This window comes from Bos mutus, chromosome 8 (genome assembly GCF_027580195.1).
Source record: "Bos mutus isolate GX-2022 chromosome 8, NWIPB_WYAK_1.1, whole genome shotgun sequence".
In the NCBI taxonomy this organism is placed as follows: domain Eukaryota; kingdom Metazoa; phylum Chordata; class Mammalia; order Artiodactyla; family Bovidae; genus Bos; species Bos mutus.
Window position 1 is genome coordinate 75,804,828 of NC_091624.1, and position 24,119 is coordinate 75,828,946.

Here is a 24,119-nt window from a genome sequence, read left to right on the forward strand (position 1 = left end):
AGATGTTGGAACTCGTTTCTAGAACGTTTCCCTGTAGATGGTAGCACTGAACTCATCTACATTTTGTGGGAGGAGCAGTTGAGTGACAGTGATCTAATAATTATAGTGATCTTATCCAGATGAGGCACCCCCAATGACAAGAATGGAAATGCAAAGGCACAAGAGACTGTAGGCTTGTTTGGGGATGAAATGATGTGGACATCCATTACAGTGCTTTAACAGAGAAAATAATAGAGACAAAGATGTTTAGACCTTTTCGAGCGAATCGTGGGAGAGAGTTATTATCATATATGGACTGAGTGGTGGTTTGGCTAGAGAGGGAGGACACAGAGCCAATCAGGGAGGCGTAGGGGACTGAATTACTGCTCAAAGCTGCAAAAGTAAAGCCAGTTGGAGATGGGAAAAGCATTAGTATAACAGCAGTAGAAGACCATCATAATCAACCAATATTTACTTCTGGCATGCACTGGCACGTGGTCTGGATGTATTACTTTGGAAGCTAATGACAGAGAAATCCAAGCAAATCTGTACTGATCCATTACATTCTAATTCAGCATATGTATATATCACAGGCAAAGACATCATGGTGTTCAAGAATCATTACTTCTGATCTGGCAATATTGCACCAAAGCACTAGGACAAGTAAAACTGTCAACATGGATGTTCCACAGAAAGGCCAGCAGAGCTTGTGGGAATCTGACGGTTCAGGGGAGGAAATCCCAGGCTAGCGTACTGAACAGGAATTCTACTTCTAGGCCTGCTATCTACTAATAAGAGACAAACCTCTTGTTATCAAGCACCTGAATTTCTTTTTGTGTAAAAATAAAAGTGGGGAGCTAGATAAAGAGTCACTTCTTTATAACTCATTTCAAAATATTCAGGATTTCTGAGCAGAGAAGGGTCTCATGGATGTAGTTCATATGTGAAGGTTTTAAATGTAACTGTGTCTTTTCTTTGAGGGGTAACATTTATAGTCTACAAAATAGAAAATTATGCAGTTGAATTGTCAATTTTTTGAATTAAATTTAACACATTTTTTTAGCTAGCCAAATTACCTTATATCATAAGAATATATGATATACATATAGGCATATCATGTATGTATTCAAAATAAGTAAATGTCAACATAAAAATTATGCTAAAGAATAGATCTGGGATGAAACTCCTCTAACATGAAACTCATTTCTTTTCATTATTATTTTTTAAATTAAAGTGTAGTTGATTTACAGTGTTCTGTTAGTTTCTGGTATACAACAAAATGATTCAGTTATATATGTATATATACTTTTTTACATTCTTTTCCATTATTGTTTATTACAATATATTTAATATAGTTCCCTGTGCTATAGAGTAGAAACTTGCATGTTGGGCTTCCCTGGTGGCTCAGTCAGTAAAATAATCTGTCTGCAATGCTGGAGATCCAGGTTCAATCCCTGGGTTGGAAAGAGACGCTGAAGGGAATGGCTACCCACTCCATGTTCTTGCCTGGAGAATTCCATGCACACAGGAGCTTGATGGGGTGACAAAGAGTGGGACATGACTGAGTGAGTTTGTATTTGCTAATCCAAAACTCCTAATTTACTCCTCCCCCCATCGTCTCCTCTTTGGTAACCGTAAGTTTGCTTTTTATATCTGTGAATCTGTTTCTGTTTTGTAAATAAGTCTATTTGTATACTTTAGATCTGACACATAAGTGATCTGATATTTGTTTCTGTCTGACATCACTTAGTACAATATGATAATCTCTAGGTGCATCCATGTTGCTGCAAATAGTATTTCATTCGTCTCTATGGCTGAGTAAGATATTCCAGGGTGTATATGTGTGTGTATGGATACACACACACACACACACACACACACATCTTCTTTATCCATTAATCTGTTGATGGGCAGTTTAGATGGCTTCTGTGTCTTGGCCATTGTAAATAGTGCTGTTATGAACATTGGGGGTGCACGCGTCTTTTTGAATTAGTTTTCTCTGGATATATCTTTAGCATTTTCTTAAGGTACCTCCATACCGTTCGCCATAGTGCACTGATTTACTTTCCCACCAAGAGTAGGAGGGTTCCCTTTTCTCCACACCCTCTACAGCATTTATTATTTAACATGAAACTCTTTAGCTCATATCAGAAAATAATTACCAAGGATCTCTTGCAAAAATGCTATTATATGATTCTTCCTAAACTTCTCTATTGTCCAATGTGGAAATAAAGTTTACAGGATATAATCAAGTATGTTAGAATCTGAATGAAATAGGAGACACTAATTATGAATTTGACCTCACCAAAGTATTTTTTCACTCTTTTGTTTGGAACCTGGTCACTGCTCACAGTCTGGGAACCAATGTTTTCATTAGAACAGTGTTTTCACATTAGCATCTTTTGAGGTGCTTTGAAATCCCTTCTTTCCAGGTTGCACACCTGACCAATTAACTCAGAATATCTGGGTATGGGAGCCAGACATTGACATTTTTAAAATTCCCCAGTAATACCTTTCAGTCCTTTGGGGATTTTTTGGGGGGGAGCCTGTAACTTTTTTCATTCAAAAATCATATTAGAGTATCTAAGAATGAGATCAGCTTTCTCCTGGTGATACCCTTGAATCTGCTCTAAGTCTCGATTAGGAAGCTTTAGTGCTTTAGCTATTATTAGCAGCAAAGAACTTGAAGTGCAGCTCACAGCTGATGAGGACTTGCTAGGGTCTCGACCTCATCAGTTCAAAGCTACAAATGCACAACATAAATGCATTTTAAAGGAAGGCACCCATTGCATCAGAACAGAGTTTTCATTATGGAGTTATGATATCAACAATACACACTGTCAACATGAAAAATGACAGATGTAGTCAATGAAATCTGCCTTAGGTTGGAGGAAAAAACAGGATGGCTATTTTTTTTTTTTTTTTTTTTGATAGTAACTGTGTAATGGCTTCCTTATAAGATGTAAAACTTTAAAAATCATGGTGCCTTAGACATTACTTAGTCCAGCATTTTCATTTTATAAAAGAGTTCTGAAGACTAGGAAAGTTAAGAGATTTGTATATTTTAGCCCATTATTATTTAGCCCATAGTAAGTAACAAAATTGTATGTGATTTTGGCATCCTTCTACTGTTTTATTTCTGGAATTGAAGCTATGATCTTCTAAAGCAGGGGGCAAAGTTTCCAGTGCTAAAGGGCCTAAGTCAGTTAGGAAAAGAAGGAAAAGTGTAAACAGATATTGAATAGTAAACACTCACAAGAAACCTACTCCTCCCCATTTTTGTGCAACCAGGAATCTCCTAGGACTGTTCTTCGTTTATCTACTTTCAATATGAAGTCTCAGCAAAGAGAAATATTTCTCTATTTAAAAAAATACACTTGTGATGAATGGCAGCTGATGTTCTCTTTCAATGTCAGGATTATCCTTAGGGCTGCTATAGACTGGAGAGCTTCTAGAAGGTTGGAAACTCTAGCAGATATCTTCCAAGTGGTACTACAGAGCCAAGAGGGTGAGGCTTCTCAGGCTTTCAGTAGCACCTGAAAACCCAGACAATTATGTTGCTTTCCTCCATTTTCACTTGTTGAAATCCAGTGGGGGGGTCAAAGAAAAGACCTTTGGAGGCCACATTTGGCTAACAGTGACCTCTGTTTTAGAAGAGCGGAATGTTCCTCTGGTGTGTGAATTAAAATCTAAGAATGCTGAAAGTGAGAGGCAGCACATCTGTGTCACTAGGAGAGACGCTGAGTACTGTGTGTGGGACTGGGCAATGGGTACTTCTCCCATGCTTCACCCTCTATCCCCACTCCTCTCCAATTAAGTCCACTAGGAAGGCAGATGAAGCTCAGAGCAGTAAAAGGACTTGATCAAGGCCATCATTATCAGTAAACTATGGCTTTGTGGGGGTTTTAATCCCACACCTTACCAGTTCTCATTTAGGGAACTTCTCATTATGCCATGCTATCTCTTAAATCATTGAACATCCCTGGGAGAGTGGTGTCACATACATAAATATGGACTTGTGAAATTGGACTGTTCATGTAGTAACATGGCATCATAAACTATTCTCAGTTTGAGAAACTGTGTCAATAATGTATTAGCTTCATTTAGAAGGTACGCTTGTGTTGGTGGTGGGGAACAAGTAAAGGACACTCATACACACACCTGTATTTTTTTTTTTTTTATGTCTTACGAAGACATTGTGAGCTTCCATGAAAATATTTTAAATGTATACATTTAGTTCATGTTCAAAACTGTAGTGCTATTCAGCAGACATGTTTTCAAAACCCCCCTGAAATATCATGTTTTTGATTTTCAAATGTTCTATTTTATGAGGTCACTACTCTAACCAATATTAAGTTTCAAATGAATTTTTTATATATAGAGAAATGTTTATCAAATACTTGCCTTATTTTTTAAACACTATTAAATGCCAGTAGATACTTTAAAACTTCATAACAACTTTGTTAACTGGAGGTTTTGTGGTCACTAATAGTGGTGGAACATCTTTTAGATGATTTTGCTGTTAATATTCATGTGTGATAATGTAGTAACACTGTCTTCATGGTTTTCCTTTCTAACATATTGTGATAAAGACTGAAGAATAGGTCGTGGCCATGGAACAGAGAAATGTTATTTTGTTCATCAAATCAGAATTATACCTACCTACTTAATAAATCATAGCAACTAAGTTTACAAAATATTTGACAGCTTTTCACATCATTTATGAACTACTTAGCATAACTTCAATAACTATAAATATTCTACGTTTACAATTTGCCTCACAAATGAATGGTGAATTAAGAGAACGTTGATTTGTAAGGTATAATTGCTTCTTAGTATGACAATGACATTTTGACTTAATCCATGACTAGGATCATCATTAAGGGAAAGGTACTCCAAGAGTGCTTTTTCAGGTAACACTAAATGACATAATTAAAATTCATTTTTATGTAGGATTTCTCAAAATGCAGGATTTGAACGAACCATGTTCCTTTATATCAGAAGTTTAGCATTTAGATGCAAAGAACCAACGTTTCTGAAATACAAAAAGAGTACATCTAGTGTTATTCATTTAGGTATATGCTTACGTTTCCTACAGTACAAAATAAAATATAAGGAGATACGTATAAAAATTGATTTTGTTAGCACTGATCCAGTTAATACTACTAGTGCATCAGAAGAGATGCCTCAAGAGCTTTCAAAATCACTCAGTTGCTATGCAGACATTTGTGTTGCTGATACGGCTATTTCTGATACGTTAACATTTTATGAGTTTGTTTTTGTATTTCACAGCCCATCAATCACCTACCATCCATGTATGCTTTAGGGCAAAACATATTAAGGTCAGTCATGGGATGAAAACGAAGTTTTTACATTGTACCATCTGATCATCAATTTTTAAATCTCTTTTCCTAAAAGGTGCAAGTACAAAGTCTAGAGTTTTGTTTTTGTGTGGAAAACAATAAAAATTGGGAGTAAGGGGAGTGAGGATTCTAAGTAAGGGGTACAGATACTGGAAAAAGAATTTTTTAGGAAAAAAAAAAATCTAAACAATTCAGACCAAAGTGGGTTGGTCTGAGGGAGAAGTCTGCAGGCACAAAGAAAGCTGCTGACTAGCATGCCTCACGATGGTATTAATTACCATGTCCTTTTACATTTTTTTTAATACTAGAAAGAAAGCTTATTTCTTTAAGATGCTGAACTTCTAAATTTGCTTTGTTGGAAAAAATAGAAATAGGACCACATACCAGTAATGTTTTGGTTTTCTTATAAATCACCATCTTTTGACAATATTATATTTAGTCATTGTGTCCAATTCTAGAGGCCACCTCCCAGATGGGCTACACAGTAGGTAAGGCTTTTTACAGGATTTCAAAAATGTCCATCATTGACAATCTCTATCAAAATGGTAAAGTAAAATGTGCCTGCCCTAGGACTCAGCCATCACACTCCCAGGCGCCCATCATTCAGAAATAACAGCAATGTGAAACGGTCTGGGCTCAGTACTGCTCAGTACAGTATGTTTTGTAAGAGCAAAATGCAGAAAATGAGTTAGCCTCCATTAATAAGGACTGAGATGATATATTTTGTGACATCTGTTGAACAGAATATCATCAATACTATCAGCTGTTAAAGGAGATAAAACTTCATATATTAGCTTGGAAAATGTAGTTAAATATTAAAATAGGAAATTTCATGTAAATGCATCTGCATCTATATACCTGCTATATATATTATCATTTAAAGAACTGTATACACAAAAAATTCTGGAAATACATGCATGACACTCCTTATGGTAGATATTTCTGGAAAGTAAAATTGGGAGTATAGGAAATCATTTACACTTTATTTTAAATATGTCAAAAGAAGAAAAAGCAAGATAAAGAATAATTTTTCTTTTATAAAAGTATTTTTTTGCCTTTTACAACTTATAAAAATCACACACAAAATTTAAATAATACACTGCATAACCATATAGCCATAACCTAAGTATAACTATTGTTAAGCTTACTTTCTATTAAAAAATTTTTTTCCTCAGTAAACATGTGCTACTTTTATAATTAAGAAATATTGATGGGCCGATTATAAAGCAACTTGGAAATTTTTTTAATAAAAGCTTTCTTCCCACCAAAAAAGTAGTTCACTTTTGTTTAACATGTAACTCGTCTATCAGCCATCCTAACACATATCCAGTTACCACTGTCCACAAAGATGTGTAAGGCTTAAATAGGGGTTTCATTAAAAGCATCTTTTGTAAGAGAGTCTTTTCTTCCCTTCCTTCACAGATCTTAAAGATTTATAAAAATTGATGACTAGTTACTAATTCTAGAACAGTCTTCTACATCTCTTCCCTCACTTACTCATTGTGTCCATTTTGTTCCATTATCCACTTGAGGTTGTAAGTCTCACCTTAGCTAAATGATCCCTTCAACTGACCTATTCCACACCAGTTCTGACTGTCCCCGCAGACCATGAGGTGATGTCACCGTTGTAAGCCATAGTCTCTTAAGAGATTAGGTAGTGCAGGTTCTCACAATTGCAACCTGGCTGCACACTGCCATCTGAATCCTTAACAGACAGATAAATATATTCGTGGAAAATACCTACAAGCAGAGGTACCTGCTCTTAATTTGCAAAAGGCGAGCATTTCTAATCCTGTCTAGATGCTTGAATAGTGTTTAACAAACAGAAGGACCTGATTATCACCCCAAATTTGTCAAGTATGCTTAAAGCAAAGTTCCTCTCCACATCCCACAACTTCACAGAGATGGTATCATGAAAAGAACAGATTTCTCTGTTTTCACTTTGTACCCAGAGACAAAATTCTGACCTTTTTCTTTCCCGGACCCAGAGACATATGTGTTTGTGGTACTACAATTAGGGAAATAATTCTTTGAAGTACTTAATGCCAAATACTGTATCTGTATGAAATTTTGTATGTATGTTTGAATATCTTTTGAATATGAAGCAGAATTTGGGAAAAAGATCTGGCTCTTTAAACCCAGACGCTCCAACAAAAATAAGTAACTCAAAATGTAAATAGATTTTTAATTCACAAGATGATTTTTTTTAAAGGAAAGTAGAATTACGAATCGGTGAACTAAGCAATAAGCTTCCTTTACCTTCTGAAAGACCTACTGAATTTCAAATGATAATGTTAGTTTGACATTTTATCATCCACAACAGACTCATCAGAAGTAGAAATCAATTTGCTTTCAAGATCAAATTCTGTGCTAGGGGCTGGTTACATAAATCACAGGTTTCTGATTTCATTGAAAATCATGGATTGTTAAGTCTCTACTTGTGCATACTATTAAGTAACATTGTCATATTATATAATAGTTGTACATAACTATATACGCAAAGGTATGATGTATATAAAAAGCACATTTCAGAAACTGAAGGGTGAATGGCTTAAAATCCAAAAATATAAGTACAAATTAAAATTGCTTCCTGTGCAATACCTAAGAAAAGTGTTTTAGAATAAAAGAATCATTTTATTTGATCATCCAGCAAAGCCCTTGATTATTTACAAACCAGGGAGGATTAGCACAATAAAGCTACTTGGTTAACAATCCCAACTTCTGCTCTTATCCTATCAGCAAGTAATTAAATTCATAGCCACTGGCTAGAATCCCCACTGGCTGCAGCAAACTGAAACATACTCTATGAATTTCACATTAACACGTGAGTCTATTTTCTTTGTAAACTGGTCAGATTTTCAGGACAGCAGGCCACATTCTAGAGCCTGGGAGGCACAGAGACTATGTCAACAAACCAAGACTTAACTAGACTGCTTAACTGAGCAGGCGGTGACAGCGTAACGCTGCCTGTGAATAGACGTGCTAGGATCTTGGGACAATTTCTCCTGGTTTCTTCTATTCCTCTTAAACCACCTCTCTCCTTTTTACTGTTTGCCCACTTTATTCCACTATCCATTTGAGGTAAGTTTAATCTTAGTTAAATGATATCTTCTGGTGGCTCAAATGGTACAGAATCTGCCTGCAATCCAGGAGACCCAGGTTTGATCCCTGGGTCAGGAAGATCTCTTGGAGAAGGAATGGCAACCCACTCCAGTATTCTTGCCTGGAGAATTCCATGGACAGAGGAGCCTGGCGGGCTACAGTCCATGGGGCTGTAAAGAGTTGGACACGACTAAGTAACTAACACTAACCATAAGCCTAAGTCCCCATTTTATTTTGTTAAAGCTGTTATTGATAAAAGGAATTTCACTTCGATTGTACCCTTCATTCTTTCTAGTGACTTATATGGAACTTAGCATGTTCTACTCTATAAAGGGATCTACTATTCCCACATACATTGGGGAAATTAGATTCTTATTAGCATTCTTGAATATGGAGATATCCTGGTTGAAGGCATTGGTATTTCCCTTGTAGCCACCAGCACTCTGCTAGTAACCCTTTCTGCACAGTAGCCATTCAGGTGTCACTCTCTCGGTGCTGGGCTGATGAGGGATAGCACTCCCAGTGGCTCTATTTTGCTGCTAATCTTGCCTGTATACTAAGCCTCTTAAATAAATGCCCATCAGGAGATATTTAGTTATATGGAAAATTTATTTTAACTTTCATGCTGACGAAGGTACATCTTTGCTTTTTAAGGAATAAACCTCATTTGAGAGAGATTTTTTTTTTTTTAAAGCCCACGTCTATGGTGATTGGTAGAGCCACGTTTAAAATTCCATGCATTTCTTTTAACTGGATAGTTACTAGTTACTATGGCATATCTACGTGTAAAATCACACATATGGTAAATACAGTAAACTGTGCCCTTTCAATTCCAAGCAATTCACAGAAAATGTGCAGTGTAGTAAATCTGTGGTATACCATAATGAGTAGAATATCCATTTGACACAAAACTTTCAAACAATTTGGGATACAATACTAACATCAAATTGTCATCAAATGGACTTCTTAGATCAGCTCTTTAATTTTTTTCATTTTCATTAGGTACTGAGACAATGCCACTCAGCTGTATAGTTTAGCTCTCTCTACCATTCATCATTTTGGCATAAACAAGATTTAGGTGAAAAAAGGCAAAATGGAGTTAGCCTTGCAGTAACAATGCTGAACAAAACACCCCTCAGCAGGAATAATATTTTTCCTCTGTTGAAGCACTTAATGTTCTTTAAGAAACAAGCATATATGTCTTATCCTCAATCACTCTGAGCATCTCCTCAGCAAGAAACTTAAACTGGTTAGTGAAATTTAGTAAAGGTAACATACAATTTTTTCCCTTGTTTTTTCTCTTCCCTTCCCCTTTCTTTCAGAATAACACAGACACAAATTAATAGAGAAATAGATTAAAAAAAATGTATTGTTTCCCAATGAGATGAATGAGGTAACATTCCATCCATCTACTCATTCACTTTATAAGGTAAGAAACTGGATTCTTTCCAGATAGGTGTCATTGAAAATAATCAACTGTGCTAATAAGCTCATAAAAATGGCAAATATTTTTAAGACTTTAGGTTTTCCAAAACTTGAAGGAAAAATTATTTTTTTCCTCTTTCCACCCCACCTCAGATTTTCACAAAGAATATAATTTCCTTTCAAGACATATGTTCTGCTGAGTCTCAGTAATAATAAGGAAGATAAACAACTGTTAGAAATCAAGTGATACAGTCACCTCTCATGGCGGTGTCATTGGGGCTATAAAACTTTCAGGAAACACTGTGTTCTGGACAAGATGAGTCGTGCTTCTTACCTGGTGTTTGGAAATTAAGGCGCCTCAGTTCTACTGGGTCTGTTGGATGGTGTGAAGGGACCTCCTTACTATTTGGTATGCTGCTCTTTCTAGAGTCAGATTCTGCCCTCTTCCTATAGGGAGAGAATAAAATTTAAGAATAAAACAACCAAAAAAAACTGAAACCGATTTAAAAAAGTAAACGATTATGTATGTGTTGCCACTCTACCCTTCCCCACTCCTTCCCCCCTACCCCCGTCCCCATTTGTAGTTTTAAAACTTTCTGACCTTTCTGACTTTGTTAAGCTAACTTTTTTCTCTCCTGGCCTACAGTATTTCCTCACGTCTGAAAATTTTAAGTGGATGATCTGTAAGTCCTCCTTTAGCTCTAGAATTAAATAATTCAGAGACTCTGCCTTGGAGGTGCCAGTGAGATAGGTTTGGAAACTTGTTCAGCTTTTCTTCCTTGTCCACTAGTTCTCTTTGGGAGGAAAAGGATAGAGTAACCCTAATAACCAATACTATGATTGTAGTTACCATGGAAATAAACTCAGAAACTACTTGGCCTCAAGCTAAACAGCTAAATCTGCCCCCCTCCTTTTTCCTGCAGGATTCATGACCAGTGACTACAAAGTGGACCTGCATTGGGTTTTCCCATAACCAGATAAATGCAGGAAGTGTATTTCTAAGAGTTCAAGTTACCCTAATATGTGGAAGGAGAATCAGGACCACACCAAACCAGCATCCTTTTTCTCTTTTAAATTCCAAGGAAAAAGCCATGTTGCCTGTTTATGGTGTCAAGGTAAGTATCTTTGCTTAAGGTGTCATGATGTAATTTTAAAAAATGTCTATGCAACAAATGTCAGGCTTTTCATAAGACTGCTTTATCCATGTTTTTTCCAGACAAATAATCACAGCTGCTTCTGCTGCTGCTAAGTCGCTTTGGACACAGAGTGGTACCTAAATACTTTCCTTTAGTTGAATTAGATTAAAAACTCACTTAACTAAGGGAGAACTTTTCAAACAGTGGTTTCTTCCCAATACAGATTATAGCAATCTCCAGGCTGGAGTCATAATTTTAGCATCTCATCCTGCTCAGAGCAAAGACATTCTTATCTGGGAGGAGGGGGCAGCAGTGGGTAGGAACTCTCTCTGTCCCTTTTGGATATGACTGTGGTACAGCTCATTAGTGTTGCTGTGGCAATGGGCTCTCATTCAATGCCACCCAGGTCGTTCCATGGTTAGCTAGAGGGCTCCTGTTAAATAGCCTTTCTTCCCATCTCTGCTCATCTGTATAGAATGAAACCAACCAGAGGATGAAGGGAAGACTGATGCGAAGGGAAAGTATACTTGATTTGCTCAAGTGCAATGCCTTTGGCAAAATGTTCTCAGTGCGATGAATTTTGGGGGGTGAGTCCTGTTAAGACACATTCTTCTCTCAGAACCTTGGATTAACCTGTCTCAGGATTTACTGTTTCTACCTAAAATTCTCAAGTATAGCCTTAGGACAGAGCGTACTGCCAAACATACTACCAGTCAGAGGAAAGCAGTGAATTGGAGGCATGTCAGAGGAACTGGCAGCTCCAGTTATATGGAGTGGAAAATGAGAAGGAAAGAAAAAGAAGAGATGGAAAGCTGGTGAGAGTTATATGAGAATGAAGAGAAAAAGGGGCTAAGAAGACAATGTGAAAGGAGAGGACAACCACTTGCAGAGTAGAAAATGGGACTGTGTTGATGCTGTGGGTATTAGCCTCATGACACAGAGACATGCTTTACTATCGAAGATAAATTGGTTAACAAAACACCACCAAGTTTGGCCAGTCAATCAATCTCAAGTGTAACAAACATATGGTTGGTCTTTTCCAAGTAATCCCAGTAGCCCTTCTCAGGTTTTGGTCTTTTCACAGTCTGGCACATTTTTTTTTTTTCACTTATGTGCCAGATATGATGCCTAAAATCTGGATTTGTATCCCTTTTCAGAATGGCTCTACAGTCTGTCTTGCAGTGTTATGGAAGCCACGTGAAGAAATATCTGGGCAAGGAGACACTGTTACAGGTATTGGGGGACATCCTCCTTATCTTCTGTTGTGCTGAGGCCAGATTGAGTGGCAGTGAGGCAGAGGGAGAAAAAAGAATACTCTGCAAAGACATTTAGTCAATTTCTTTGGTACCAGGAAAGCTAAAATCCTATCTTGTTGCCCAGTGAGTCTTGGAAAACCCAGATCATGAGACTAAAATGACAAGTTGCTCTTGTAACAAGTGGGAGGGGTGTCCTGACATTTAACAACTAACTTTTCCCTCAATCTGTCGAAATAAGATAATCTCTAAGAAACCAGTTTCCAAAACTCCTAGCCAGCTAAGGAACATCAGCTGTTTAAATTTCATCCTGCTTCATCTTGTTGTGATGATCACTGCACGGGTAATTCTGACTGCCCACACTTTACCGCATGGTTTCTAAACAGAAATGTGTTAAAATGTGAGTTTTCTAACAAAGAATTTCTAAGGAAGATTTGCAGGATGAAGAATTCGATCATCATCAGAAACAACGATTGTTTTTAAAGATGAAATTTACTGTTACAAAGTATTAAATGGCATATAATGGTCTAAAGCAAGCCCAGTATGAACATCAGCAGTGACATTTCTTTTTTTCTATAAGTTTTCAGAGATCTCATTATTCTCAATTAGAAAAAAATAACAAATAGTGACTAGAAACAGATTTTGAATATTGCCTTGCTATTTTTTTCTATCAGAATTATAAATTCCTAGGCTAAGTTTATTTCTTACAGCGAGAAGTATCTACCATGGGCAGGCATTATCTGCGTGAAAAGAAAATAGAAAAGCACATGACATTTCAGATATGGCAGAAAATGCTAATTGTATAAAAATGTTTTTATCTGGGCTGTGAATAATGTACAACAAAAACACTGCTCTGTGGTCACAGTGGGGTTTTATTTTCATCTAGTCTCACCTGCTCTACATATGAAGTGGGGAACAAAAACACAGGGACATGGTGTGGAAGATCGTAACTACTGTATTTGGAACAAAAATATTCAGACATATACATAGAGGCTTTTGGAAGAAATGTATTCATTTAATAGAGATTTCAAAGAAATCAGTTCACAACGATTCTGACATCCTCAAGAAGGAAGCCCAACTTTGCCACTATTTGTCTGTGCCTCCTCGGGTAAGTCAACTACAAACCTAACACGTAATTTCTTCACTTATAAAACGGGAGGAGGGTTAGATGATGTTAAGTTTTGGTCCAACTCTCTTGATAGAACAAGAAGGTCGTGATGAAATTGTGAAATGTGGACAGCTTTATAGTGAGAGGTAGATCTCTGAGTATATTAAGTGGATTCAAAGTGTTTTGACTTTTGCCTTAAAAAAACTATTTGCGTGTGTTTTCCTGCTGGATTAATAACAAGCACAGCTTCTCTGAGGTACTCAGTTTGCTGTCAGTGAAAGTGTAACACAGCTTGTTGACCAGTGTTACGTGGTTTTAAGGAAAATAATGTAGTGGTGATTCTCTGGTATGCATCAGAGTCACCCAAGAGGGCTTGTTAAACTACAGGCTGCTGGACCAACTCCCCAGAGTTTCTGATTCAGTAGGTCTGAGGTCAGTGGGATCAAGAATTTGTGTTTCTATCAAGTTCCTAGGTGATGCTGATGCTCTTGCTACTTGTCTCCATAGAGAACCACTGGAATACAACACTGGAAGGGAGGCAGGTTAGATGGGCATCGAGGTCCTTTGCTTAATTTTAATCAGGAATTCATACATATGTGTGTGTGTGTTAGAAAGCTGAAAGGTTAGCTTGGACTGATCAGTAAATAAGCAAGCAATATAGGAATGATTATTATTGCTACTATTCTTCAAGGCTGGAGGACAGGGAAAACAATTTGGAATTAAATATAAATTTTTACTAAAGTACTGCCGTCAATATTAGCAGGGTATAAAAATGTTAGTATTCCTGTACAAAGGGTCTTGAGATCATAGTTTCAGTAAAAACAAACAAAACAAAACGAAAATGACTCACATTAACACATACAAATGCTCAGTTAACCTTGACTACAAACAAAACTCAGAGACAGGTTTTACTACCTTCTAAATTTAATCTATTTTACATCATATATAAACTACCTCTTCCTGAGTCATTTTAATATAAAAATTACTTTTTATACCTAGGCATTGTCCACGTTCCCTTTGCCAGTTTCATCTTTTATATCCAACCTCCACCATTACCCCCTCAATACCTCCAAAGTCTACCTGTGTGTTTTGCTTTTTTTTTTTTTTTGCACTGAGCATTAAAGGGGATTGTTCTCTATTCCTCACCTGTCAGGTTTACTGCTCCAATTTAATGCAGCAAAAAAGAAAAAGAGAGGCTAAATGTTAGTTGGCCAATGGTAACGAGAGTAACCATGACAACCAAGATTTAACAGCTCAAAATTAGGGACATACACTGAGACACATTAGAAAATGATAGCATATCAAAATATTTCAAGGCCTCTAATCAATCATGACGCAAATGGAGGACATGAGAGTACATGGCTAAGCATTTGTGTGTGTATTAATGTCAGATTCACTTTTATTCATCAACCTACAAAACACTACCACAATTAATTATATCCTAGGAAGAGTTTTATGGTAGAGATATTTGATTTTTAAAAAACATGCCATGAGACAACAACTAATGCACTTAATGGGAATATAACATTATCCCACATAAGAAATTTAGTTCATTAAAAACAAGCTTCTGTTAAGAGGTACATCGTTCCTTTAAAATACCTGCAAATTGCACTGCCCTGCAGAAGAATTTGCACAATTGTATAATACACCACAAGGTAAGAAGTGGCAGAGATGAGTTCTTCAAACACATTTTGGCAAGTAAGGTGATTGATTATAAATCTTTTTTTTCAAGTAAAAGCTTAAATACATTGTCAGTGTTGGAAAATATAATACTCATCATTATATCTACAGAGCATAACCCATCTATATAGCTGTGCTAATCCAGAAAAGCAATTTATTACCAGCCACTGACATGCCCCGTATGTTCCTAGTCACAGACGCACTACTGTACGTGAACACTTCCAGCTCGCTCTCATTGGCACTTTCACCTGTGATGATGATGACTGTTTAACCATGTTCTTTATGCAGAAAGTATAACCTTCACCTAAAAAGAATTCATCATCTAAATAGTCCTCATGTTGCGACAAACTGCAAAATGTTTTGTGAGTTCTCAATCGCAAGAAACAAAGGTACCAGGTCTACCTCATTGCCAAGGAACTATATACCCAGATTGCTACAATATCTTCCCTTAAGGTAATCCAGTCCATAGCTTTTGAAAAGTACAAAGTCCACATTTAAACTGTACAAACACACACCCATACAAAGTGAATAATGAAAATGATATCAGACACACAGGTTCTTTTGATTCTTAAAGTGGTTTAGCTAGTTACGCCAAGTTTTTAAAAATCCTACAGTGTTCCTAACTTGGCTTATTTTTAATCAGTGACGTCATCTGTGAATCCCTTGTAAGAAAACCTATTTCTCTGACAGAGTGAAATACTTTGTGAATTGCCAGTTTTGTACATGAAAAGGCTGTTGAATACTAGGATGAACCACTGCACACGCTCCACGTCATTCCTCTGCCACAGAAACGTCAGCCTTACTGCACATGGGGACATATTTTGTGCAAATATCTATGAGTTTAAATCTTTTGGATTTTAACTTGCAGGCTAAGGATTTCATTACAGCTCTTGCCAGTCAAGATGAAGGTGATAATGAGAGATGGAATAAATAAGAGGAGGGAAGTTTATCTATCACTAAAAATTTGATTATCAGTAGCCCTCTGTGCCATGCACTTGCCTTGGCACAAGGAAATAATACCATGAGGAATAAGACGGAGTCCTTGACCTACAGTTTAGAGGGCACAGAAAGCCATGGAAATGGGCAATGGCAGTAATGTGGTAGGTTCTATGATAAAGATAAGCAGAAAGTGCTTTAGAAGCGTAGAGAAGGGGACCCTAAGGCAGCCTTAACTGCTAAAAGAAAGAGGACACGAGGTGGACACTCAGAAAGGCTTTCATTTAGTAAGTGGATTTTAGCTTCTAAAGCGTGAGTGAGTTTGCTGGGTCAAGACAAGTGCCTGTGGAATGAGTAGGAAGGCACAGCCCGGTGTGGATGCCTATTTCTTCATAGCATCTCAAAATAGTCTGGACTCTAGTTTGTTCCTTGATGATACCATGGAAATGCATGTAGGGCTGATTCAAAAAGAAGATTAGAGTCCACAGGGAGCCACTGTGGGATCTGGGAAAAGGAGAAAAAGGAAAGGTCTACACCTTAGTCACATCTTCCTCATGGTCTTCACACATGAACGTCAGAGGTGGGGATGGAAATTATTTACTCTCTACAGTGTCCACTCACATTAGACTATTACTACTGAAGAATGACAATTTGGTCTAAACCGTGCCTTAGTGCTTTCTAACATCCTAATCCATTTTTTCCCTTTCATAGTATACAACAAGTACTTATCCATCTTGAAATGCTTTTCATAGATTTAAAGAATATTTTCTATAGAAATAATCCCTGAACAGTTTTAGAAGTAATGGTTGAAAAGTCTTACAGATGTGCAGGGTAGATGAACATCAAATAACATTCAATTACTTTATGAATTCTTTTTTCTTTGTAGGGGAAGATAGATGAAGGGCAACATGGAGTCATTTAGAAAACATACACATGCACTGAAGGGAAAAATAATACAATGTTAATTCTATTAGTTGACTTTTTAGGTTCTCATATTTAAAAAAGGTCCATTATCTAATCTATGTACTTGTTTTAGAAGTGAAGAAACCAGGGCCTGGAGTGCTAGCATGACTTTCTATCCCCTACAGCCGCTAGTTAAAAGCTGGGACTTGAACTCAGGTTACCTGCTTCCTAATTTATTTTTTTTCTAAACTTTGCTTCATCTTCTCTCTGAAGTGTAAACTGTTAAATCACTGCACATGTATCACAGATACAGTCCAGAATTAAAAAAAAAAAAAAAAACTTAGTGCAGGAACATTAGCAAAACCTACCAAACATTTCATTAATACTATTCTGATGGCCCTTTATGACCCTTACAAAGCCTCAGTGATATGTTTTGTTATTGATTATCAATGTATTATGGGTTTTAGCACATTTAAAACAAAGTCAAATGAACAGAATGCAAATGAAAATAACTGCTATTCCATATTACTATAATTAATAGAAGTAAATCTCCTCAACCAACTCAGTGAGATTTATATTTTCATATGGACAAACCATCCACAGCTATAGACCTATTCCTAACAGAGGTAGTCTTGTAAACAGGTGTATATTACCAACAGGATTATCAAGATACTGTGAGTCAGCAGTATTACATACTCATCCCCTAATTAAAGTATTATTTGCATACAGAAAGTAAAATACTTTAATAATGATGATAATCAATTCTGAGTGATTACCAATGACCTGTGTATAAACTGAAAAGCACCTAAAAAGAGAGGTATAGTGTTTGTTATATACTTTTCTTTGCTCAGATTCCAAGCTATTAGAGACACTATTCATTGCCTACAGAAGATTTCCTCTTGAACTGTTTCATGATAATCAGGAAGGACATTGTTGGGTCTACTTGAGTTTCCAGTCAGGAATGTTCTTTACTGCTGAAGCAAGCATTTCTATTTCAGAAATGCTTCATGGGCTTTCAGATGGTTAGCTAAATATACTTAGCATTTGAGTGTGTGCATTTCCCAACAATTGCTTTAGACAATGCTCACATATGCATACACTAAAATGCAACTTAAATAGCCATAATATCTTTAAATATGATGCCTTTTTTGTAGGATTAGGAAACATTAAAAAGTGAGTTGTTATTTTTCAAGCACACGTGGATAAAGAAAACTTAATTACCAAAGTTAGAATCTTATTTCTCCATATTTACGTGTTTACAAGGCCATGCACATATCTATTAAATGGCATGACTTAATGATAGCCAGATAGATCCTCATGAAATACAACTTTAAAAAAGTAAGCATCTTTTTCATTCTGAGTCATAACAAATGTCATGTGATGTGATCTAGAAACGCAGTTGTCAACAAGCAATTTTCTGCTCTGACCCCACAGCAGGATGTCAACATATAGTCGTTTTCTGTAAAACATATATTTTTTACTTTTTTCTTATTGTATTCTCTTTTGGTAATAAGTGCAGTACATAAGAAGCAAAGGGTACTAGCTCTTGCCTGCCTGGACTCACATGGGATCTTTTACTGTTCTGGGGCATGTGGGAACCTTGAGCTTTCAGGCCTTAGCTCTTACACAAGACACAAGTGATCAAATACAACAGGCTCCTTACCAGACACACTGATAAGATACAGACTGGAAGGGGTGACTGAACCATCAACTAAGATATTCTGGCCTTCAATCATTTGCTTTTTCAGCCATTGTAGGGAGTGGACAATTGAGTAATGGTAATAATTAGGAAAAATAATCATTATCTTCATTCTTTCTAATTCTGAAAGAGGATAGGTAATTTAATGCACTAGGATTGTAAACTTCTTCAACTTGACTTTTCCTCAGCCCTGGAATGTGATTGGAAAACACCCTCAGAAGAGAGCTAGTCAAAGGAGCAGTGTCTTGAAAAGTACTGTTTTGAATCAAGAGAAGAGCTTAGGAAAAAAAAAAAAGATCTATTTGGAGAACAAAGGAATGCAGGTAGGAATAATTACTGTAAACCAATGAAAAGACTTACAGGAGTAGGAAAAAGAAATAATGAAGATAAGATTGTCAGATTAAACATGTAAGCAAGAATCAAAATGAACACATTCTCATCTAATTTTGAAGGTCAAGGTTATGGTGATGGATGGTGGTTTAGTTGCTAAGACGTGTCCAACTCTTGAGACCCCATGGACCATAGCCCACCAGACTCCTGTGTCCATAGGCATTCTCCAGGCAAGAATACTGGAGTGGGTTGCCGTTTCCTTCTCCAGGGGATCTTACTGACACAGGAATCAAACTCAGGTCTCAAAGAGAAATTATCTTGCAGTAGAAGGAAGAGAGTACCTTCACAGTAGCGTTCTAAAAGATGACACACTACAAAGGAAAGCAGGAACACAGATTGAATTGCATGACAATAAAATTTGGATTGGAAGAAAAACTGATATAAAGGAAGGTAATTCAGTCACTTTGAATATTATATTTTTTTAGTTCAGGAAGAAGTTAGAGGAAAAATAATTACTGTGTTTTCTATCCAACTGAGCAGGGACCTAGGGGACAAAATCTTACATGTAATGGAGACAGATATAGGATTGACAAAACAGCACAATAGAAAATATGGGTTAGTGTGGATTATTTGCATCCCACCTGTAGTCAAAGACACTAAGAAGGAAAATGGTACCTTGGATTTCCTCTTGGACACAGATGAGAATTCAATACTGAAGATGTGGAATAAGCATTAGAACCAAAATGGGAAAGGGAAAAAAAGTTCACCTTCTTCCTCTCTTTTCTTTCTTTGATCTTCAATTTTTAGCTACTTTTGCTAAATTTTGAGAAATAGCTACAGAACAAAATCTCAGTACTCGGGCAAGTTTAATAGTATAGTACTGGTATGGAGCAATTAATGATCTAATTTGCTTCGGATTATCTGCTTGCGAATGTAACAACGTCTCAACTGTCATGCAAAGAACTCATACTGTGTAAGCACCTCAGAAGATGGAGACTGGATCTATGCCTGCTGGGCAACAGCGTCTATACCACACACTGAATGAGCTCAGTCCTTATATTTTGTTCTAACACTAATGGATACATTTCTCCCCCCAGTGATTACTGGAAATATTTTTACCAAGATCAACCACATAATGACCATGGAAGGATGATAAAGTCCTTAAAAACAAGGCAGCCCCCAAGACTGCAACAGAGGCGTAGGGCAAACCTACCTTTTATAAAGAAGAATAGCTATGACAATGCAGATGATAAAGACCACTGCGAGCACAGGACCTACAACCCAAATCAAGCCTTCTTCTTCATCTGTGATTGGCTGTGGATCCAAATCCATTGACACAACAGGATCAGAGTAAGGGCTGGTTGCATACATCTTCTGAGGAAAAACAGAGTCTATGTTAGTTATAAAATAATGACTTTCTAGACAGTGTCTTTAGCATTAGAAGAAGCAAAGATTCAAGACATTATGGATTTGATGATAGTAGTTTTAAACTATGTAAAAGGTGGAGGGAAAGGAAGAAAAAAGGTTTTGCAATCTAAATTTCTTTATAAAGTTATTTCATAATGAAATAATTTTTGATAGTATTCATTTTCATAGATACCTTTTCACTGGGATCTATATATTGGAATAGCAAACGATCTTATGAAGTGTAAGTACCAGTAAATTAACCAATCACAAAATATTCAATGAGCAACTTACATTGTGCCAATGTATTACATACAATATGAAAAATAAAAATATATAGTTCCAACTCAAGATATAATCACTCAGTAAATACTTATATAGCAAAATATAAGTATTTCATTAAATATTATATTATGAAATATATATTATACATTATATACTATATATAATATTTATATGTGCAGTCTTAAGTATTGCACATTAAAGTCTAAAACGTCAAAAGAAAAGTTCAGTGATCAAATTATATAGATGAAAGATATATGCAAGTGATAATATGGCTTTCTAGAACATAAAATTTTGAGGACTTAAAAGGATTTAGCAGTTTCTATATAATTTTATTACAGTACTGCTCAGAGGTTGATATGATTAGTCCCAATAGAAAACTGATACAGAGAAAAGAAAACCTTATACACTGCTGAGGGGAATGTAAATTGGCACAGCTCTTATAGAAAGTAGTTCTTGGTTCCTCCAAACGTTAAAAATAAAACTACCATATAACCCAGCAATCCCACTCCTAGGTTTATATCTAAAGAAAATGAAATCACTGTCTCAAAGAGAGATCTGCATACTTGTGTTCTCTGCAATACACTCACAATATCTAACACATGGAAGCAACTTAAAAGTTTCTTTTGGATGAATGGACAAATAAAATGTGATTATATATACACAGATATACATATGTACACAATGGGATATTATTTGGCCATCAAAAGGAGAAAATCCTGCCAAGATCTTCAATGACAGGGATGAATCTGCAGGGTATTATGTTAAGTACAATAAGCCAGACAGAGAAATACACATTACAATATGAGTTCTGAGGATCTACTGTGCAGCAAGGTGACTATAGTAAAGAACACAGTATCATATACCTAAAAGTTACTGAGAGTAGATCTTAAACTTTCTCACCATACACACAAGGGAGTTACTTATCTTGATCTTGGTGATCATTCACAGTGTGTATATATAAATCCATATATCAAATCATCACAGTGTACATTTTAAATATGTACCACTATATTTGGCAATTAGTCCTCAGTACCATTGGAAAGATTTATGCAAAAAAATTACTTGGTGAAGGAAGGGACTGAATATACATAAATTCTGCTTCTCTAATATCTAGTTTTGTTCTGTCCTATTTTAGACTATCTTAGAAGAAAATTCTCTTGATTCTGCCCCTCTTTAAAATACTGTCTTTTCCAATAGAGACCAGTCCACAGTCATGAGCTGCCCCACATATTAAGAATAATCTAACAGCTCATACAGCTCAAAAAGAAACAACCCAATAAACAAATGGGCAGAAGACCTAAATAGACATTTCTCCAAAGAAGACATACAGATGACCAACAGGCACGTGAAAGGATGCTCAACATCACTAATTATTGGAGAAATGCAAGTCAAAACTACAATGAGCTATCACCTCACACTGATCGGAATGGCCATCATCAAAAAAATTCTACAAATAATAAATGCTGGAAAGGGTGTGGGAAAGGGGAACCCTCTTACACTGTTGGTGGGAATGTGGATTGGAGTAGTCACTATGGAAAACAGTAACGTGGTTCCATAGAAAACTAAAAATAGAATTACTATATGATCCAGCAGTCCCACTTCTTCATATTCAGAAAAAAACTATTTCAAAAAGACACATGCACCCCAGTGTCCACAGCAGCACTATTCACAATAGCCAAAACATGGAAACAAACAGCCTAATGTCCATCAACAGACGAATGGGTACAGAAGAAATGGTACATGTATAATGGAATATTTGGTTCAGTCGTTCAGTCGTGTCCGACTCTCTGTGACCCCGTGAATCACAGCATGCCAGGCCTCCCTGTCCATCACAAACTCCCAGAGTTCACCCAAACTCATGTCCATCGAGTTGGTGATGCCATCCAGCCATCTCACTCAGCCATAAAAAGGAAGGTGCTAAGTCACTTCAGTCGTGTCCGACTCTTTACAACCCCATGGACTGTAGCCCACCAGGCTCCTCTGTCCATGGGATCTGCCAGGCAAGAATACTGGAGTGGGTTGCCATGCCCTCCTCCAGAAAAAGGAATGAAACAGTGCCATTTTCAGCAACATAGAGGGACCTAGAGATTATTATACTAAGTGAAATAAGTCTGACAAAGTGTTACCATATGATAACACTTACATGGGGAACCCAAAATATGACACAAATCAATCTATCTTTGAAGCAGAAATGGATTCACAGACACAGAGAACAGATTTGTGTTACCAAGGGGAGGAGAGGAGGGTTGGATGGGGAGTTTGGGGTTAGTAGATGCAAACTATTACATTTAGAATGGATAGACAATAAGGTCTTACTGTATATAGCCGGGAACTATATTCAATCTCCTGGGATAAACCAAAATGAAACAGAATGTACATACATATGTTTATGTATATACATATATACACACTCACAACTGCCATTGCAAGAGACGCAGGTTCAATTCTGGGTTGGGAAGATGCCCTGGAGAAGGAGATGGCAACCTACTCCAGAAATCCCATGGACAGAGGAGCCTGGCAGGCTCCATGGGATCACAAAGGGTTAGACATGACTCAGCCACTAATCAACAACTCTCTCTCTCTCTTGCTCTCTCTCTCTCTCTATATATATATACACATATATATGTATATATATATTATGTAACTGAGGTACTAGCTGTACAGCAGAAATTAATACAACATTGTACATCAACTATTATTTCAATTAAAAAGAAAACTACCTAAAGAAACTAAAGACCTATATATAGAAAAAACTATAAAACACTGGTGAAAGAAATCAAAGAGGACACTAATAGATGGAGAAATATACCATGTTCATGGATTGGAAGAATCAATATAGTGAAAATGAGTATACTACCCAAAGCAATTTAGAGATTCAATGCAATCCCTATCAAGCTACCAACAGTATTCTTCACAGAGCTAGAACAAATAATTTCATTTGTATGGAAATACAAAAAACCTCGAATAGCCAAAGCGATCTTGAGAAAGAAGAATGGAACTGGAGGAATCAACCTACCTGACTTCAGGCTCTACTACAAAGCCACAGTTATCAAGACAGTATGGTACTGGCACAAAGACAGAAATATAGATCAATGGAACAAAATAGAAAGCCCAGAGATAAATCCACGCACATACGGACACCTTATCTTTGACAAAGGAGGCAAGAATATACAGTGGATTAAAGACAATCTCTTTAACAAGTGGTGCTGGGAAATCTGGTCAACCACTTGTAAAAGAATGAAACTAGAACACTTTCTAACACCATACACAAAAATAAACTCAAAGTGGATTAAAGATCTCAACGTAAGACCAGAAACTATAAAACTCCTAGAGAAGAACATAGGCAAAACACTCTCTGACATACATCACACCAGGATCCTCTATGACCCACCTCCCAGAATATTGGAAATAAAAACAAAAATAAACAAATGGGACCTAATTAACCTTAAAAGCTTCTGCACATCAAAGGAAACTATTAGCTAGGTGAAAAGACAACCTTCAGAATGGGAGAAAATA

The 24,119-nt window shown here is 36.6% G+C and overlaps 1 protein-coding gene and 1 long non-coding RNA gene across 13 annotated transcripts in view; one reads left to right on the top strand and one right to left on the bottom strand.

Annotated features, from left to right (window-relative positions):
- LOC138988912 (uncharacterized) overlaps positions 1-10,962 on the top strand; it is a 289,550-nt gene extending 278,588 nt beyond the window's left edge. The window contains exon 5 of the long non-coding RNA XR_011465171.1: positions 10,793-10,962. This is a non-coding gene — a long non-coding RNA (uncharacterized lncRNA). The remainder of the gene's footprint in view (positions 1-10,792) is intronic.
- PTPRD (protein tyrosine phosphatase receptor type D) overlaps positions 1-24,119 on the bottom strand; it is a 572,219-nt gene that overhangs the window by 125,582 nt on the left and 422,518 nt on the right. For 7 of the 12 annotated variants that reach the window (XM_070375881.1, XM_070375877.1, XM_070375880.1 and 4 more), the window contains 2 exons: positions 20,128-20,288; positions 10,204-10,316 (listed from right to left, as the gene is read on the bottom strand). In XM_070375881.1, the coding sequence (XP_070231982.1) occupies positions 10,204-10,316; positions 20,128-20,288 (274 nt within the window). The remainder of the gene's footprint in view (positions 1-10,203; positions 10,317-20,127; positions 20,289-24,119) is intronic. The other 5 variants (XM_070375882.1, XM_070375878.1, XM_070375883.1 and 2 more) reach the window with 1 other exon arrangement.